We start from the raw sequence: 20,968 nt of genomic DNA, 5'->3' as shown, positions 1-20,968 counted from the left end.
GAATTTTCAGCATTTATGTCAGTAACATGGAAGTTACAGGTTCACAAAAGTTTCTTTCCCTCCAGTTTAAAGGAAAATCAATGCCAATCACACACAAATTCACTCCATTATCTTTAAGAGAAGAACATTCATGGAATTAACTGGACATACATCTTCTCCATCTTTTTTCAGTGCTAAACTAAAACAGCTAAAGATGAAAGAGTAATTGGGTATCTCCAAAGATCTTCCTGTCTTGCTACTGTGTCCAGTCCTACCTTCTAGACTACCCCTTTTGATACAGAGGCAGCTATTCCAGTGTAGGTAATCAGTACATAGTGGTTGTGCTGGTTTTGCAATGATTAATTTTTGGTGAAGAATGTGGGCATCAATCCCACTATCTCTCACAAGTGCACTGGTGTCTGGCCGGTGTCAACCGAACACATTTATGTACCTGTATAGCAGGACAGGAGCAAAAATAACAGGCTGGAAGCAAAGTGAAGGTAGGAGCAAAATCTTGGGGAAAAGAGAAATACTTCTGCCTCTTACAAATACACTTGCGGTATTTTTAACTGGTTATGGCCAGTCATAAATTTAATTTATTTTTATGCTTTTGTATCAGTCAACACAGAGCTCCCAATCCAGTTTTTAGAAGGAAGAAAGCTGTGCCTGCAAAATACTGACAGCGTGTCAGTACTTAAAGGACTATTTTGGGTAAGAATGTTTCATCAAGTGAAATGAACAGAGGCCCCACCAGAATCTGAAAATGAAACAGGACTGGTATCAGAAAGCAAGCCTCCTTGCCATCTACTTAACTGCACAGAGTCCTGTAATTTTGTAAGTACTAGAGATGTATATGTGGATTAGTACTAAGTCATGTTTCCTCAGTGCAGAGGCAATTTAAGGAAAGAGGAAATCATTAACAAAAACTGGATCCAGAAGAGCAAGACCAAACAGGGTAAGACTAGGCTGATGATACCAAGTTTCCAAGTTTCTCTTTCCTCAGATTTAACATTTCACAGGTATATACACTGCAATGCACATTTTAGTAATTCCTTTATTAAATCTGGGCATTTTGTTCTAACATTGTAATATTCCCGTAAAAAGTAAACTCTAAAGAAAAAGAATCTCAACAAGCAGGAGTCTTAAGAAGCTAATGGCACTGATACACAGGAGTGAAAACATGGGTTCCTCTCCCAAAGCAGAGTGTCAGACAGGGTCTGCCCTGAGGAAGCACACCAGAGCAACACAAACCAGAAACATCATCAATCACTATCCCTGAACTTGTGAAACTAATACACATTTGGAATCCAGGAAGGAGATTCATCACAAAAAATTGTGTGTGTTCAAAGTGAAAGGGAACCAGGTTGTGAACAGATGTAATGTTTCTGCACTCATGAAAGTGACAATATTTCAATACAAGCAAAACTATAAAACAAAGAAAATGACATTTGCAGTTAGTTCCATTATTGCTAACAATGTGGATAGACTGGTCAGAAATGGTGTGGCCAAGTGGTTCAGCAAAGGATAAAATTTGGGTATAATCCCAGCTGAGACAATCACTACGCTGACCTCAAGAAAGCCATCTGACCTCCTTATTCCTCAATCAACCAGCTGGAAAACTGGATAGAAAGCAGAAGTGGGTTGAAAACCAGATGTGCAGATAAATTGGGTCTTCCTGGGTAAATAAATTACAAAATACCCTATACAGAACATAAAGAGTTTGATGCAGGTGGGAACAGTTTATTTAGCACTTTATTATGTGTTTGATTAAAAAATGGCACTGGGGACTAAGACTGTAAACACTGCCAATTTACTTGGAAATGCATTCACATTACCAGAATGAAATGAACTGGAAAGGAATGCAACAAACAGAGAATAAGACACACACACAAAAAAGGAATTTTATAGACAAGAGTCCTCAGAAGTCACTAACTCATGCACAAGGTTATTTCACACAGGATATCTTCAACAAGTTCATCGCTCACCTGAGGAAACTCAGCAAGTCCTTTCATTCCTTTTTTAAAGTTCTAAACTGCAAGCATGACTTTAAGAGCAGCACAGATGATGTTACACTTTTATGAAGGTCTCAACTTGTAATGTATGATAAAAGTCCATAAAAGAACAGATGAAGGCACAGACAAAGAAAAGCTTTATATATAGAGCAGATTGAACACAACACTTTTTATCAGACAGGTGATTTTTCAGAACTTTATCACTTTAAATTATGTAAGTCATAAACCAAAAATTTTCAAACAATGCACCTTAATTCCTTTTGGACATCCAGCATTCATCGCAAAAAATGGGAAATCAAGTGAAAAAAGTAGTTTTGAAAAGTAATTACACATTATAAAGTGTTATTTTAATCAAACTTCTGGTGCCATCCTGTTAAATGCCCAGAACAAGAATGACAATCGACATATGCAGTTTTTGATTTTGCCCCTGATTAACTTCTAAAAAGTTTTTTATTGCATCTCAGCCTCAGCTGGCTCATATGCTGTATGTGACATGTAATAGTGATACTTTACATTGTGCAATGTGCAATTTACAATTTACAATGTGCAATAAGTGCAATGAAATAAATTATTTCAGTCACTAGATAGAAAAATTAGGTAAAGTAGCTTTGATTTAAAACCCAATCAGAGATTCAGCATTCTTACCACTGACTGTACACTCTGAGTAACATCATAGAACTAGATGCACAGGTGACGACTAAAAAACAAAACCTAACAGACGGAAACCCCAAAATATACAATAAAGAAGTATCTTCAATAGCATTATGTACATGTACCATATGTCACAGGGCCAAAATTTCATTGAAGGAAACAACACATCTCACATTCTCCTCTCCTTCTCCAAAGGAGTGATCTCATAAAAAGTAGTAGAGTTAAGATAATTGAAGTCAGATATCCAAAAATCTTTTGCTTTCTTTGGGACTCCCCTGAATAAATGCATGCACATCTAAAAGGCCATACATTGTGATTGATACTCCATCAATTCTCCCTGCTGCAACTGAGGGCAAGGTATTGATCTGACATTTTAAGACCATAGGAGTGCTTTCTCCCATTTGAGGTTATAATGTACAACTACCTATTTTACTTTAATTTTAAGGAAGACCTTTATCTATGGCATGAGAATAGAGTTTTACTTAACGTCAGCCATACTGACTTTCTCCTCCACACCACAAGAGAAGTGATGGGTCCCAGCCTCATCATACAAGGAGACAGATTCCCTCATTCTCACTGCGGTGCCCTGGGTCGATCAGAAAATTCTGATCAATGAAATATTTTAAAAGAAAAGCTGAAAATGAAGGTTAATTATTGATGCAGTTAACATTGTGGCAGCTGTGTGGCAGTATAAACTGAACTGACAGCTCAAGAAATCATAACTAGCTATCAATAAATAATGCTGTCCTTGAATTCAGACAGGATTGGTTTTTTTAAATTAATTTTTGCAGGCATCTCTATGAGAGGATTAAACATTATTAACAAGCCACTTTCCTAATTAAACCCTTCTCCCCTATTTTAAAAATTTTCAACAGAACTTTTAAAGCTATGAACAAATCCTCCAACACTGCACAAACCTTCAAAAGCCAGGCACTCTATGTAAATTATATGCTGCAACAGTATTACTTTAACAAGTAACTTGGCCATAACATATTGAAAAAAAACCAAAACAACTAAATATCTAAGGTGAAAAGCCTACCTAGGTATGTTTTCGTGTTTAGCTCAAAAAACCTGGATCCCTATATCAATGGTACAGACACTACTAAAAAGTGAAACAGAATGAGAAGTTTCAAGAGAAGAACAGCCTGCAAATTCAAGTGATCAAAGGGACTTTACAACTAGGCCAATAAGCACTGGTGCTGCTAGGAATTTCATAGCTAACAACTAATCTTGCAAAAGCTGCTAGGAAGTACATCACTTTGATCTATAAAGCAGTACACATCATCACAACAGGCAGGAAACACCTATCTGGAGCAGTAACCATATACTTACTTGTAGACAAAGCAGATGCCTGTGACTATAAATTAGGAATTTATCAATCACCACACAATTAATACTAAATTTTCTTGAAAGTGACAAGCGAAATGCGATCACCAAAGGGGAAAATAGAGAGGGCTGAAGTTGCATGCAGGAGAAATCCACACATCAAAATTTGCGAGACTAAAGGGCAAGAGAAGCAGAACCAACTCTAAATATGCAGGACATACTCCCAAATACACAGGAAGGATGACTGGAAAAACATAAAATAAGTACTACTGGAAGTACAGGAAATCACACTTTGCAGGGGCTGAATAGTGCTGATTACATGAAAATATCAGGCATTAGATAATAGTAGAAGAAAGATCAGTTCATGCTTCACTTGAAGAGCTCTTGAGCTTTACCACCTTGACTCGTAATAACCACCGAGGGCCACAGCTGCCACTGCTGACTGCACAGCACCAGCTCTGTGGTATTGGGATACTCACAGCTAATTTACAGTAAGTATCAGTTTCGTGTACAGACTGGTGAGTAACAATATGCATGAACTAACCTTTAGCAAGACCTATACTGCTAATGAATGAGAGAAACCTTAAAACTACCCTGATCTGCCAGCCTTCTAAACACTCCCAAAAAAACAATGTCCAGTGCCCTGGTACCTCTTTAGTTACACACCGAAGAAGAGAATATCCATATGCACAGAAGAAACAAATCTCAAACCACAATGACGTGAGAGATGTTTGCAAGCACATCAGTGCACCTAAATAAACCAGCTCTCTGATCCCTAATTAGTGACAAATGCTCCCTTGAAGACATTGCTCAGTAGTCCAAAAGCAAGAACTTGCACTTAAGAAAATAAAATTCTTTTCTTGAAGGATGCACTATAAAGCAAGCCTAGCAAGTGCTCACTCTTCCATTTTTTTTTCCCCTTTCTAGAAGCAGGATGAAGTGTCAAATACTATTTTGTTAGAATAACCATATACTAACCACATCTTGTTCTCACAGTCTACAGCAATTTTTATGCTAAACACAACTATCATAAATCAACATTAGGATTAATAATGTGCTTTAAATCCCCTAAGATTTGCACAGTACAGATTTGACATTTGGGTTTTCAGACATTAGCTAATTAGTGTAATTTGCTCATTAATGCAGAATGGAATTTTAACATGATCCTTACACAATTTCTTGCAGAAATATCTTTGCAGGATGAAGCCACCCTCCCACTGAGGATGATGTTTTCTCTGTTTGAAACTCAACATCCTCTTTCACTAGAGACTGTAGACTCAAAACTCTCCAGTACTTTTGTTCTCAATTAACTCAGCATAACTCATCTTCTCTTCAAGATCTTTAATACTGCTTTTAGCACGGAAATCTGTATAAAGTGTTTACAAGGAACTACAGAAAAAGCACAGCTGAACAAAAGGTCAAAATAATCGTACACTTCTTCCCCATCCACACACTTTATATTGTCATGGTCTAAGCCTAATTGGAAATTAAGCACCACGCAGCCACTCACTCAACCTCCCTCTCTCCCTACCACCTCAGTGGATTGGGAAGAAGAACCAAAGTAAAACTTGTAGGTTGAGATAAGATTAGTGTCATAATTGACACTAAAGTGAAATACAGTAATAATGGCAAATGATAAGAATATTGGTAAAAAAAATGGGAAAAACCAGTGATGCACAATCTCTCACCACCCACTGACCAGTGCCAGACCCCCTTCCCGGACCCAGGCCGGCCACCCTTCCAGGGAACTCCCCACAGCTGATGCTGGGCATGACATGGTGTGGAATATCCTCCCACTGGTCGGTTTGGGTCACCTGTCCCAGCTCTGCTTCCTCACAGTTTCTTTCGTGTTCCTCCTCACTGGCAGAGCATGAGCCAAAGAAAAATATCCTTGACTCAGGATAAACATGACTTAGCAAAATCCCAAAACATCAGTGTGTTATCAACACCATTCTCATTCCGAACCCAAAACATGTACTGTAACAGCTACTGAAAGGAAACTAACTCTACCCTAGTTGAAACCAGGACAATTATATACAGCTATCATATCCACATTTTCATAGCAAGAGACAGATACTATCACAATCTCAAAGAGTATTTGAGTAATTTTTTTTTCCTGGAAGATAAGAAACAAGCAGGCACTCACTGTTATGTGTCACATATAAGGAGGAAACACATCTGTGTTCTGAAATGTCTTTGTGCTGCCATCAAACAGTGCAACCAACTCTGCAAGCAAAGAATTTGGCTGCATAACTAAAAAGATCACTCAAACATCTTGAGCAATCATGTTCACCTCTAATGCCTCCTGCAAGCTTTTTCATTCCAAGCAATTGTTTTCTTGTAAGAGTAAAGGCAATCACAGGAGACAACCTATGCTAAAAGGAATGCTACAGGAAGATCTGCAGTCAGGCTAAAATGTATTTACAGAAATAAACCAGCACTTCTGTATGAAGGAAAGCATAACTGGACAATATATAAACAAGTCTAGACTAACATATAATCTTTCATCGTATCTTTGCAAGTAAAGCATTATCAAGAAAGTAAAGAAAAAGTCTATAGACACTAAATGCCCAAACTACAGAACTTCACACATGCTTAGGGGAAAAAAACCCCTTTGTTTATTAATGCTACTTCATTTTACTATTACATAATTTATCCTTGCCAAATTCAGCCTTATTGTGATATATGGATTTCTCATGTGAAATTCCAGCACAGACTTGATTTAAAGCAGAATACACTCAGCCCATGAGACTCTGCTCATATGCAGCTCTTCAAGACAAATCATGTAAAACCTTCAGCCTTTTGATGACTTGCACCTGTTTTACAAATATTATTGAAGAATGCCTGGCTACTCAGAAATTGTTTTCCTCCCCATCTAATAACTTCTAATCTTACTTCTAGTCTTACTTCAAGTTTGCCAAAAGCCCACTAACAGCAATGATGGCATGAAGAATTCTAGTCCAATCAGTGAACAGACAACTGTTTAATGTAGCCAAATAAAATGTACTCATCTGAATCCATCAGATCATGTTTTCTCCAAACTAGTAAACAGCTGCAGACACAGTCTGCTTCCCATCAAATGTTCCATGTATAACAAACTATACCTTGTATCTGATGGTTCACTAGTAATTTTTCAATACCATGACTTTCAAAACATATGACAACTATATTTTATTGAAGAAAGGAATGGATTTAGACTGTCCAAGCCACAAACTGAAGACCAATCCAGAAACTGCGCTGTAGGTGCCAAAAGTCTGTTAAATGTCAGTATTTGCTGGCATTTTTATTGTTATGAATACAAGTGCAGACCAACTTCTTCAAAGAAGAAACACACTTGAAGCATGACAGAAAAGGAAATGCTCACAACTCCTTTTATAACAGCACAGGAGTGGAGAAAATAACTCCTTTAACACCGTCTGGAAAAGGTATCTCAAAGGAGTAGTTGGAAATGTGTTTAGAAGATGGAGAACTTTAAAGATAAATGTACATTCTACATTCTGGTCTTTGGTAGCAACACTAACAACTAGGAACTTGGAAAAACTGAAATGTTGATTGCCACTTTAGTGAGACTGTTAAAGTATGAAACATCTACCCACCACAATTTTTTGTGACTTATTTTCAATTCATTCACAAGAAAAAAAAAAATCCTTGTATGCTCAGGAAGACAGAGGAAGCCAGCTAGACTGAGACACATTTTCAAATCTCTGAACAGCAATAAAACATTGTGAGCTTAAATCAGGTATTTACTATTTTTGTGCAACTGTACATGAATTCCCAGCCTTTTAAACATCTGACTCCTGAACATACTTCAGAGAGCTGATTTTGCACAAGTGCGACTGTTATAAACTGAAATTAAGTGCATCCTTTCAGTGAGCACAACAGGACACTAAATTTAGAATATGAAAGCAGGAAACAATGACCCAGTCTCTCTCAGAGAAGACAGTGGACAGCAGTCTAGTGAGAAATGGGATAACAATGCCTAAATTCTTATCCTATATCAATGACTAAAATTCTTATCCTACCCTTATCATACACTCTTATCCATGGTTGCAGCCTGAATTTCCTGTGGCACGCAACTCCAAAGGAGCTCCCCTGCTGTTACTGTGACACCCAATGGAAGCACAGTAAAGAAAATCAGGATTAATGTCATTTTTAGAAGCATTAACTGCCGTTACTATGTCCACATGGCTATCCTCTGAAAAAAAACAAACAACAAAAAAACACTTTAGAGCTATAATAAATTCCTTTTCAGCTGACAAACGCTTACTTGCATTAATCTTTGAAAATGAAGTTGAGCATGTTAACTTTGAGGACAATGACAAACAATCTCTGCAGTTAGTGGGGACTGCTGACACAGTATTTTTAGGTAATGAATGAATTCTTGAATATGTCACAACTCCAACTTTTAGCAAATGTTTGGTGGTATTCTCAGTAAAATCACTTTCTGCACTGTGACAGAACACAGCAGATAAGCTCTTGAAGCTCTTATTTCCAGTATTTGGCCCTTACATGCAACTGATTTATTAGTATTAGAAAACCTGGGGAAAGCCTGCAGTTAATTGAAGAAAGAACATTTCTACATTTATTTTTAAAAATATAATTCATATATTAAGGAATGTATGCTACACCTGATGCATGACTTCAGCAAAGATTAACTGCAAAAAACTACCAAACAGCTGTATAGCCTGTTTTCCAACATGTATATAAAGATAGACTGTCCATAATGTCTTGGATTTCAGCACTAACATAATAGAAGGTTTCCTGCTGATTTTATATCAGCTTGTGGTACAGGTGCAAAGGACTTAGGTTACTGGCAAGCACAAGGAAAATTAATGTAGAAACCAGAAGAGCAGTTTCTCACATTCCATAAACAGTTAAAAAAATTAATTGCAATAGCACACGCATCAGCTCTGGATGTGTAGCCAGCTACGTTATCACTGACCAATGCAATCAGAACTCATAAAAAAGCCAAGTATTTCCTCCAAAGGTAATTGATACATACAGATGACATAACCAATAGCTGGGAATTGGTCCACCCAACTTATTCCTGGAGGTTTCTGGGTCTCCATAGGAATAAAAAGTTCTGTTTTCTTAAAAAAAAATATAAAAGGAAAAGGAAAATGTAAGTCTTGCAAGAAACTTCATTTGAAGCGAACATAATTTATCCTTTAGCTACTACTGCAAAAGCTGTAATTTACAGTAGATGAATCACTAATGTCTCTTAAAACTATGGATATACATACAGGCTATATTTTAGCCCTTATTCTCAAGTGTTACAACTTCCAGAAGAAATCCCAAATGGCTCATTAAAAGAAAGATCAGAGAGTAGAAAAATTTACTACAGTAAAAATTCTCTCAAGACAAGAGGGAAAAAATAAAGCCAGGCTTTGTGCAACTACTTTTAGCAGAGCCACAGTCCAAAGAGCTGAGGTAACATCACAAACTGACTTCTTTCAGCACAACAAAACCCAAAGCTGCATACCTTACCAACCTATCTAAAAAGATTTAAAAAATCCTTCATGAGGCCACAAAAGACACGCTAGTGTAAAAGGGCATAATGGATGCGCATATAGACCCATCTCTTATCTGAGGAAGTTTTGTCACAGAACCTACATAAGTATACTGTAATTTAAAATAGCTACATGCAAGCTTTTCCCAAAACAGTCAGGAGGGAAGCAGGCAGTCTGGGCTGCTTCCCATCTGACACGCAAAGAACAGTGTGAGAACTGAATTAAAAAGGAATTAAAAGAGCTTCTGATGCTTTAACTGCTTCTGGAACTTTGCACAATAGGAACCTGATGCAAAACTGTGTGAAGGACTGTCACACATCACACACGAAAAACCCTTTACACCCAATACCTCTTTATCATAAGGAAAACTGGAAGCTTCATTGTCCTAACATTCCTCAAGCTACATCCCTCTGCAACACACACTGTCATACAGGTTGAAGCTCACAAAAACACTAACACAAACACAGGGCATATTATCTGGCACTTTTTAGATGATAAATTAATAGATTTCTTTAAATAAAAAAACACACGAAATTCTATCCATTCTAGTGAAAGCTGTGTTTCATCACCTAGCAGGCTTAACCTTCACATTAATTCTTAGAAAGATCCATATCCTGTCACAGGTCTGATTTTATCTTTAAAAGCAAACCCCCAAATTACAGTATTTTATGAGTTACAAAAGCAAATTCTCTGTAACAAAATTTCACAGAAATGAATATTCCCTCTTCAGGTGCATATTTTTATTTGCTAAACAATGTCTCTAGGTTGAAGTCTAACAGAGTAAAATTTGGATAAACCAGTAAAGTTAAAAGATGGGCCAAGATTTTGCCACAGATGATGTGGAATAATGATGAGTGGATTTAAGTTAGCTTGACACCTCACCTGACAGGCTTTCTTTCTCTTAGCAAATCTTCCAGACTCTTTTCACAGTGTTCAGCTGCCACAACCAGTCTCTCTAATTTGGGGGGGAAAAAAAAAAGCAAGAAAACTGAAATCCAAATGAATCTCAGAGTAGAGACTTCTCATTCTACCTGTCTGACAGATGTTGAAGTATTGTGACATATATTGTACAAAAAATTACACATAATAAAATGTTACAAGATGTACAACTTATGGATAACACCATTATTTTTTGTTTATGAGATACAGAAAATTATCCTTCCAGTTTCTTCATGCAAAGCACTGTTAATCCAACTGTCAATGCATCCAGTACTCTCCTAAGAAATATCAAAGCCCTCAGCCAATGTCAGTCAGATTTGACTGAAGAACAGAGGTCTCAAACACAAGCAGATATAAATTTGCAGCAATATGTGACTGGGTTGGTGGAAGAAATTCAAAGTAAGGCCAGCTTGGATAAAAGGGACTCAGGGTGAGCACAGGACCTTCTGCCCTGACAGGCCAATGAGTTCATTGCCAGCTCTAGCACCTCTTGCCCAACATGGAGCTGTAGGGACCCCATATGTTCTGAAGATGGATGGGCTGGCTCTGAATGTGGAGGGAAAACCAAAACTGTTGTTGCACTGAAAGCAACAACCATGCTGTAGGAAAATACAAAGGTATAAGATGTTACAGGGGCATGTGAGGAAACTCCCAAAGAAGCTTTGGTACTTTCAGTCACCTAGCAGTCAATGTTGACATTCAAAATCAAATCAAATTAAACTAATACAAACATTTTTGTAAAATGACTGTTACTGTAAGATAAAGATGGAAAACTGAGGAATGCAAGTCATCACATTATAGCTGGAATGGTTGTTATTCAACTGTTTCTCCTTTTTCCATTCAAAAAACCATTTAAGTTTGCTTTAGAAGAAAAACTTTTGAGATTGCCTTCTACAATGCTAGCATAGATTTTTAAAAGGTTTAATTTTACAAAAACAAAAATCTATTTGAATGCTTGTCTTTCATTTTTATACTCTCCCCTTGAAAGTCTTTTGTGGGTGAATTTATACATCTAATTTATTTTGGCATTGTTTTCCTAGTCTGCTCTCATATTTCTCTGCAAGAGTGGAAACTGACATGTGCAAACAGAACTCCACAGACATTAAATCATTTGGCATAGAACTGACACATGAAAGTTTTGCCAGTATCAAAATGATAAAATTCACAGCCAAATTTCCTATATTTTAACAAAATTATTAGCTGCTATTCTAACCATTGTTGAAACAGAACAGTCTCCTGACTTCATGGTTAGATATTTTATTTACTATCCTTTAAGTTACTTCAACTATAAGAAGGTATTTTTTTTTTTCATTTTTATACTCACCCATAAATCTTCATGTAATTTACTCTTTTTAATCAAAAATACCATGTTTTACTATTTATTTTTTATTTATTAAATGTTATGTTAGCTAATACTTCCTAACGTTTCATCCCAAACAATATTGTAAGAAAATATCAGGTTTTGTTTCAAGCAGTACTAGTAAATACAAATGAAAATTATTACATTTTCTAGACCTCCTGACCGCGCAACTGAAAAAAATTACATGTTTGAGGGCAAAGAAAAACACATAAAGAACTTCCTGACCCACTGAATACTTCAGTATCTGGAGTTGGCAATATCCTAATTTTGTAAAAATCTGAAATATTCCATCATACTGCATTCTAAAAGGAGAAAAAAATTAATCATCCTATTTTATGAGACTCTGTAGCTAACCAAATACATACAATGCACTTTTGCATGAGAACACTCGATTTAAAAGTTAAAGGTGGGAATGACTTCAATTGTCACAGGTGCTGCAGACTTTCTGTGGAAATTAAGTGCTGTAGTCCTGCTGAGCTTGCAAAAGAATATCTAGAGCAGAAAGAAACGAATGAAGTTTTATTTCAGCTAACAATAAGTGAAATAACAGGTACTGAAAAAACTCTCCAAACTTGTACTAGAATAAAGTAACCACTAGTGGGAGAAATCTTAAAGAAATCAAAAGATCATGAACAGGAAGCTTGCAGCCAGGACACGAGATGACAGCACCCGCTGCAAATCAAGTACAAGAAACCTCTAACCATCACATGAACATATTCACAAGATTAGAACATGAGTGTAGGAGCTCACCATCAAAAATACATGTATTTCCACATTTCACACAAAGATGTGGCAGAGCAATTGAGTTCAGGAATTTTAGTGAGGTATAAAAAGAAGGAAGTTCTTAGCTTTTATTTGTTAGTGTAACACAAGACAAGATAGACAACTAATCTCTGCTTTGAGTCTACAGAGAAGAAACAAAAGAGCCAATACTGCCAGACATAGCAAAGGTATTCAGGAATTTTGAGACTGAAAATTGGTCACTTTCTAGTGCTATGAAAGCAGTATTCTGCTCAGTCACCTTAAAATATGTTGTCACCAAAAAAAAAAAAAACCAAAAAAACTAATAATACAAAAAATTTGCTTATGAAACAGATACTCACCATGTTTACCTCTGGTAATGTCAACGTACTGGCAAAGTCTGGGATGGGTGATTGTTTTAAGGATTTGAAATCTCCCCAGAATTTTTATGGAGTTAGGTGTTAGAGGGAGGCCATTACTTCCACAGACATCATGGGGCAGAGCCGAGGCAAAGAACGTGGAGGCACCCATCACAGTGTCTTTTAAAGGAAACATCTTTTTCACACAATCTTAAGCCCTTCAGAGCAATTTGTGTTCCTTAAATAGAGAACACAAGAGTGAAAATTTATCAGCAAAAGATACAGACGCAGGTTACTAGTTGTTTACTAAATAATGCAATTAAGATTTATTTTTTTCCCCCCCTCACGAAGTCACACAGGAGAAAAAAAAGACTTAACATTTGGTGTCTAAAAATTATTCTTTCTCTAAGGGAATAATCTTGTTCAAAGCACAAAATTCCCAGTAAAAAACTACTGAATTCATTTGTGAATCCCAACTGAGAGCAACTCCATACAGTTTGCACAAAGATCCTTATATACTAAACAAATCTACTAAGTCTATAGAAATGGATATGAAAGATACCTTCTGTTTTAACTAACACAGCCCAGCTTTGGATACAAAGCAAACACAAAAGACTGATCTTATTTTTGGCTTTTTTTCCCTGAAGAGACACAGACATGAGATATGTACTTTTACATTCTCATAAATATAATCATATTGAATACGTATGAAGAGCGTTAAGGAATCAAAGTTAAAAAAGGAAGAAAAATCTGAAACATCTTTGAGCATTGGAATATTTATATAAGTATTTGTATTAAAAGTCTTATTTGTAAAGATACAATACTTTCATATCTCATGAATATTTCATATTTTTTTCAGATGATTTATTTTAGGATGTGAACAATGCACTTTACAGTCAGAATTTTCCATTGGAAAGACATCAATTGGACAGAGTGCAAGCACAAAGATTTATTGGCATGCAGCAGGTTCCAATTGGAAACCCTTAACTACATATTAATAATAAGAGCCTCCATTCCTGTAAAAACATCAAGTCTGCCAAATAAACTACTCGACATCAGAAAGAATATATATACTAAACATTTAGAAAAAATAGCTTAGTTTACAGATTCAATTATAATCTTCCTTGGCAAAATAGTCCTCTAATGCTTGCTCTAAAAGAAAACTATGTTATTATGATCAGCGTGGAGGGGAGAGGGAGTAAGAGTATAGTAAGATCTAGTAGCAAGATTATAGTAAGATCTTATGTCTCTAAGAAGGTAAATATATACGGTACAATTTATTTACTGAGGTAAAATGTTCTCATTTTTCCTGTAGAAAAATATTGTTAGATAATACTTCTCTAACACTCTGTACCTGCATTCAGCTGACACTTAGAAAGGAAGTTCAATAAAAAGAATTGTTAAATACCATCAATTCAATAAACATTTTAAGTGATTAAACTCTCCTTGCACTCTAGATCACTTGGCTTACAAGAAGGAATTACAGCACCTGCAATGTGTTCAAGTAGGCAACTGCACACTCATCACTTGCCTCCTCTGGTTGGAAACCAGATGGGCAAAAAGCAAGATATGAGATATGGTAACTTTTCCTGTCGCCCACCTAAAGGAATCAATAAAGCATTGTAAAAGGTGGGCAATAAAAAGCATTCTCTTACTACAGAGTTAATTACAGAGAATCCATGAAAGCAATGGTAAAAGTTTTCTCTGATGACAGAAAGCAGCCAGTTCTGTCAATTGCAACCCTCACCGTCAAACTCTGATCTCTCCTTAATTCTCAATTTACGTAAATTCCAGAGACCAAGTTGAAAAATAACACAAGTAACCCCAAACTTAAGCCTTCCACCACCTTCAGAAAGCGACACATATTGCAGCTGAAATGAAATGGGGTTTTTTAACAGATTTTCTTCAGTCTCAACATTTCTCTAGTAACTTACTGACATTTTTAAATTCAGAAAGAATCGTTATAGATATTTTAAAAGTTCATCTGAAAAAAGCTCTTCTCTATTTTTAAATTGAGGAGGTTTGTTTGTATTTCGTTTCTTTTTTCGCTCCCCATCAAAGTCTGGCAGAACTATAAACACAGGAGAGTACTACACATTGCACTTACTTCAATGCACACAATTTTACACCTCAAACTCTCTTTTACTACATAGAAAAGACACATACTGCATTAATTTTATGATTTGAAGGAATTAATTGTATCCTGAAGAACTTCCCCACCACTCTGAAATGAAAACAGGAAGAGGAGAAGAAAGGTTTGTTATATTAAACTGACACCAGAACCACTTAACGCAAATTCAATTTTGGGACTGAATTCTGGAAATTCAATTCTGATAATCCAAAACAGCAAGGATGGAAGAGGAAGCGAAGATTTGTTTTATTAGTGTCATCTGAAATTACTGAGTCACTGTTTCCAAAGCACCATTTATTCCACATACGAGACAGTCTATCACATCTGTGAAACGTGCTTGGCATAAAGATTAGAAGTCCAGAAGTGAATTTATTGCATCCAATAAATATTGTTTATATTGTTATTGATATTAAACATTGTAATTTATTTATAATACATAATATATATAATAATATTATTTACTATTAACATTAAATATAATTTATTGGTTATGTTGACTCCTGAATAACCTCCCCTAGCTCCTTACCTTCATCCAAATCTCCCTTAGAAATCTTTATAGTACACAAAAACATTCATCAACATTCTCAGCAAAATTGAAAAAAAAAAAAAAAAAGACCTTTAGAAATTCCTGCTCAATATTCAGACTAGCACTATTTTGAAAATCTTGCACTAGGTAGCTCTTTGATGTCCAAAAATGAGAAATAAAATACAAAGTGGAACTCCATCTATGGAGCAATTTATTTTCTCCTCCAAATACCAAATATCTACTCCTCTCAGAGAACATATGTTTTTAGTTCAGAAGTCAGCCTTTTCTAGAAGCATCATTTACAACTTCTTCACTGCAGCAGTGCTGAGGTGATTCAGTTAAGGGACACTTAGAACTTTGCCCTTAGGAAAAAATTCAAAACATAATACATCTGATTCTCAGAAGCAAATATTGCACATGCAAAGAGACCAACCTGAATGGGTCCATCCAATGAAACACATCTATAAATTCCTAAAGCATTCACATGCAGAAATAATTGCAAAAAACTCCTTCAATAGCTTGAAATGGATACTTAGTTAAATGCCTCCTGAGAACTCAGGTGTAAATATCCCTTACCCAACGAAGACAGCTTTTCTGAATTAAAACATAATTATACTGTTATTAAATTATTTTTAAAGCAATTAAGAACAATTTCAGGAGAGCAGGTAGCCTAAATATCCTGTACTTGCACGTTTTCATTAAATCATGGTATGTTAACCAAAGTGTGCAATTTCATAGGAAGAAATCCGTTCACAAACTAACTTTGCTCCCAAGTCTTAAAATATTCCTGCTACAACTACCGTAGTTATTAATTTGATAAAATAACTGAAATAGAATACACAATTCTAATTAGCGTCGCTACTTGACAAAAAAATCCTGAAACTGAGTGATTTCACAAAGTTTATTAAGATGCAGAATAGGTATTGAAGAAAAGTAAAATTCTGCTACATTAGTGTCCTAATAAAGACCTAAAATGGGGTTTGTTACCACTTGATTTATCCAATACACACGTCTGCTCAGGAACTAAACCTGGCACAAGAGAAATCCCTTTTACCCGGTTCTCTGAATGACTCACAGAAATGCTGGGGGACCCTGATCACCCCTGTGCTGCCACAGACTCGCTGGCCGGAGAGCCCCTGGGGCAAGGGATGGGGACAGGACGGGTGCAAGGGGGTGGGAATGGAGGGAGGGGATGAGAAAGGGAGAACGGGGATGGGGAAGAGGACAGGGATGGGGGAAGGGGCTGAGGATAAGGATGGAAGGACGCGAAGGGGCCGGGCAGAGGGACGGGAAGGAGGAAAGCCAAAGGCTCCCGCGGTACCTGCGCCACCGCCACCGCCCCCGCCGCGACGGCCCCACCCCGCCCCAGTGACGTCACTGCTCCCCGCCAGCCGCTCACTGTAGGGCCTCAGGGGCGACTTGCACAATGCCTGAGCTTCCTATTTTTTCCGGGTTATTAAAAAAACAAAACAGCAAACCCAACACAAACAAACAAAAAAAGAGAAAAAGAGAAAAAGAGAGAGAGTTTAACACCCTTCCCCAGGTGTGTGTGCGTGCTCTGCCAGTACTCGGGGAACGGCTCGTTGGGCGCCTAAGCCCTGAGCTTCCTGGGGGAGCGACGCGTTCCCGGGCGCCTCTTTGCAAACGTCAGGCGCTCGCTGGAGCAGCCCCGAGAGCGGGTCCTTCTTCCCCGTGCGGGCAGCGGCGGCGGCTCCTCGGTTCATGTGAGTGCCCCGGCGGGGCCGCAGGCTCGGCCGGGCGGGCTCTGCCCTCTCCGCGCTCTCGGTGCCCCCGCCGGGCCTCGCCTCGGTGCTCCCTCGCCAGCCGCTGGGGAGCGGCGCCATGGGTGCCCTGGGGCTGCCCGGCAGGCCGGGACGGGCCGATCTCCCTGGGGTGGGAGCCAGGCGGGGCCCCGCTAATTGGCTGCTGCGAGTCTCCAGCGCAGTGTGGGTCGGGTGGAGGGGGGGTGCCCCGTGGTGGTGGTCGTAGGGAGGCCGCCCTGGTGAGGGAGTACCCTGCGGCGGAGGGGCAGGGGCAGAGCCGCAGGAAGCGGCGTTACGGTCCTGCTTCCATTCACAGCAGGGATTTTATGGCAGGGCTCGACGTGTGCTCTAGCTGTAGGGCGGCGTTGCGAATTCGGATCCCGCGCTTTGCCTGGAGGCCGCACGTGAAGTGGTTCGGCTCAAAGTGCTTGTGGTCCTTCCTTCAGTCCTGTCACTGGAATGAGGGTTTGGAAGTGGTGTAGGGCTGTGCAAGAAGATATGCTATACTAGCCTGGAAAGTACATGCACAGGGTACCTAGTGACGTTTGCTGTTACTAAAGGAAACGTAAATGCTGCCTCGCTTTTGGTTAATTGTATAAGGTTCCTTATGCTTTAGCATAGCCTGGAGTGAACAACAGAATATAATCCAGTATTTGGTCCATGCTCAGTAGGGATGCAAGGTTTAACATACAGCACATGTTCTGCACAGGGATATATGCACTGGATTGACAGGGATGAGTTTATGGTTATGTTGCCAGTCCACAGTCCCCCAGCATATGGCAACGTTCCTGAAGCACCATATATAATGGGTATCTATCAGTATTAAACCCATATATATGAGTACTGTATATATCAGATAGTGCTGTACCTGAGGCTCATCAATAAGTGGTTTTGAGCTGGGTTTAGCAGCTGGCAAAATAAAGGCAATACTACTACAAACTGAGTAATACTTGTATTTCTTGCTCTTTCTGTTTAACTCAGAGACTTTTCTTTTAAGTGAAGTCATTGCTTTTCACAAATAGTTCTGGGGTTCAAGACACATGAAATCTGCAGTAAGATGAGGCAGTAGGGAGTAAGTGCAGCCTTCTGGTTTGGTGTGTCCTTACCATTCACTTACTATGTTATCCCCCAGTCACATTTAAATTTTATTACGTCCTTTGTCATACCTGATGGAAAGGAAGCTCAAATTCTACAAAATTAAGCAAAACCAAAGTCTGAAACCTGAATTTTTAATACTGGATGTTGCTAAAAGGTATTAGACATTACTAACAGAAAGAACTTTGAGAAATGGCTGGTAAAGTGGGTGTTTAAGGCTTTACTTTTGCAGGGGAGGAGTGTTGTATACTTTTAGGTAGCCTCAAGGGTCATTGCTTATCAATACATCTTCATCATAATATATTCCCTCCACCCTGTCACTTGTTAACAATATATTCCTGTTGCAGTAATTTTGATTTATGAGAACTTTAAGCAATATATTTGTGAGTTGCTTAGATGTTTTAGCGACACTGAATCCTGAAGGTGCAAGATGTTGAGAGCAGAAATTATTCTTAAAACTAGTTTCAGCAAGTTTGTGCTCTATAATGTCTCTTTCCTGTTGTAACTTTATGCAGATTTTCCATACATTGGTCTAGGTATCTTTGTTTCTTTTACATCTTTAAGTGTAAAGAGAGAAGGAAACAAGTTCTCATTCTTCAGACTGAAAGCAGTGGATTGTCTGAAGAAAATGGTATTGAATGAAGAAGGATATTTGCTAAAAAAAAATTCTGCAAATCTTAAAATAGTCCATCGGTTTGGAACACTAGGGCTTGAGTTGCCTAGAGCCTTGAAAACTTAATGATTCTGATAATGAAGCATATTTGAGCAGGAAAACAATCTGAAAAATAAGTTTAATGCAGAAAGGTTTGGTTATATAGCTTTGATATTGTTGTAACTCTAATTTAGTATGAATTTAATAGTGGCAAGTTAACCTACTTTACAAGTCTCCGTGAACATACTTGGGAAATACCTATATAATAAAAATAATGTAAAACAGTTGTCATTAGGAGGGTTGGTCAGGTGTGCAGAATGACAAATCTAGTATTGTCCTCCAAAATATTGATATTTTTTAACTTTCCTGATTATGATCTGATTGTTTTATGTCACAGCTATTAATTCATGTTTGTATCTTCTAAGAGAGTGTTACTTAAAACCTAGAAAAGGTCAAATGCTAGCCAACATAGACAAAAGTGAGGAGTCAGCACAGAGGGCAGCTGGTAGGAGCATCAGATGTGAGCAAAGCAAACAGCAACTCTTCTTTCTTGTAGTGGTATGAGTAACATTATGTCAGTCCAGCAGACCCCCAGAAACCCTTGTGTTCTTCTGGACAGTTACCTGCATGGTACTTACCTTTACCAAGAAACATTTCTGCTGTTAGATTGCCTGTCATGCTGGGGAAATCAAAGTTTATTTTTCATTTCCATGGTTACATTAGTATTAAACAACAGGGGGAGGAAAAAGGTCTCCAATGGCTTTTTTTCCCTCCAGTGTGATGGAAGCCATTCTCACTCATAATTTAATATAGTTTAAAAAAGATTTGGATACCTATCAAAGCAGCCTTCTGCTCTCTTTTTTTCTATTAATATTTTGTAAGATATAATTTTGTCCTTATTTGTGTTTGGGGAAAAGTGCTTTCTTAAAAAAAAAAAATCCATTAAGGAATATCTTAAAGGGATCAGTAAGTCATCAGCTGAACAATTTTTTCTCTTGGAGGACAACAAAATGCAGTGCTGTCTGCATTATGATGTTAGAGGTCAATTAACTGAGATTGAGTGTAAATTTAATTCATTGGTATTTCACTTCACGGGTGGTTTCTTTATCCTGCTTTCACACTTAACAAATCTTTGATGTCTATCATGTTGTCCCAAATAAACACACTTGAATATGTGGAAATGTCACAGAAGGGCAGGTTTTACTGCATTGTTTTTTAAGTTAAAATAAATAAAATAAAACACAGGCATGTAAATGAAAGAAATATGATTTGGTTTGTAACACTGGCTGTAACAAAAAGACCTTAGCAGAAGAGGAGCAAAAGATCTTCTCATCTACTGTAACTTAATCACTTCTGACAGATGTTTGCCTAGCCTGTTTTTAAAACCTTACAGTGATGGATATTCCACAGCCTCCAAAAGCAGCCTGTTCCGTCTATTACTCTTATTTGAAAGTTTTCCAAAACTTAAATCTTGCTTTCTTTTTCATGTCTGCATCAGACCTGGTGAACAGTTTAGTCCCATTCTCGTACCAACTTGCTTTGTCTTTGAAGAACAAGACCAGGTCTCCCATTTATCTTCTCTTCTGTAGACTAAACAACTGCACTTCTTTCAAGCTTTTTGATCTTCTTTGAAGTGTCTTGAAAAAGTTGAGAGACAGGAAAGGGGAATCTGAACAAAGGCAAATCCCTGTGCCAGTTGTAGGGGGTCTTGAGTATGTACGAGTTCAACATGAATATTGCTTGGGCAGCCTCTTGAGCAGCTGAGGCAGTTTACCTAAAATAAAATGTGTCTGGTCAGGCCATTCCTGACTTGCTTCTCCCTTATTCCATGCTGTACCTCCCACTTGCTTTCTAGAGAAATTAGAAGTTGAACTTATTTTCTTTAGGCTGGAGCAGACAGGTGTGGCAGGGTAGTAGACTCCCA

The 20,968-nt window shown here is 37.8% G+C and overlaps 2 protein-coding genes across 11 annotated transcripts in view; one reads left to right on the top strand and one right to left on the bottom strand.

Annotated features, from left to right (window-relative positions):
• TBCK (TBC1 domain containing kinase) overlaps positions 1–16,915 on the bottom strand; it is an 87,892-nt gene extending 70,977 nt beyond the window's left edge. For 3 of the 9 annotated variants that reach the window (XR_015286637.1, XR_015286638.1, XM_023924697.2), the window contains exons 1-3: positions 16,856–16,915; positions 12,881–13,115; positions 10,361–10,433 (exon numbers count right to left, since the gene is read on the bottom strand). Coding sequence is in view for 3 of the 9 variants with exons in the window: in XM_023924697.2 (XP_023780465.2) it covers positions 10,361–10,433; positions 12,881–13,073 (266 nt within the window). In the remaining 6 variants the exon portion in view is untranslated. Of the gene's footprint in view, positions 1–10,360; positions 10,434–12,880; positions 13,116–14,366; positions 14,478–16,609 lie in introns of those variants that run through there. The other 6 variants (XR_015286639.1, XM_086888284.1, XM_023924698.2 and 3 more) reach the window with 5 other exon arrangements.
• Positions 16,916–16,924: 9 nt separating this feature from the next.
• Positions 16,925–20,968, top strand: part of AIMP1 (aminoacyl tRNA synthetase complex interacting multifunctional protein 1) — a 30,825-nt gene continuing 26,781 nt past the window's right edge. The window contains exon 1 of one of the 2 annotated variants that reach the window (XM_086888286.1): positions 16,925–17,077. Coding sequence is in view for 1 of the 2 variants with exons in the window: in XM_086888285.1 (XP_086744411.1) it covers positions 17,257–17,258 (2 nt within the window). In the remaining variant the exon portion in view is untranslated. Of the gene's footprint in view, positions 17,259–20,968 lie in introns of both variants that reach the window. The other variant, XM_086888285.1, reaches the window with a different exon arrangement.

This window comes from Cyanistes caeruleus, chromosome 5 (assembly GCF_971803275.1).
Source record: "Cyanistes caeruleus chromosome 5, bCyaCae1.hap1.1, whole genome shotgun sequence".
Lineage (NCBI taxonomy): Eukaryota > Metazoa > Chordata > Aves > Passeriformes > Paridae > Cyanistes > Cyanistes caeruleus.
The sequence above is the reverse complement of the archived record's forward strand: the minus strand, read 5'-3'. Positions and strand labels throughout refer to the sequence as shown.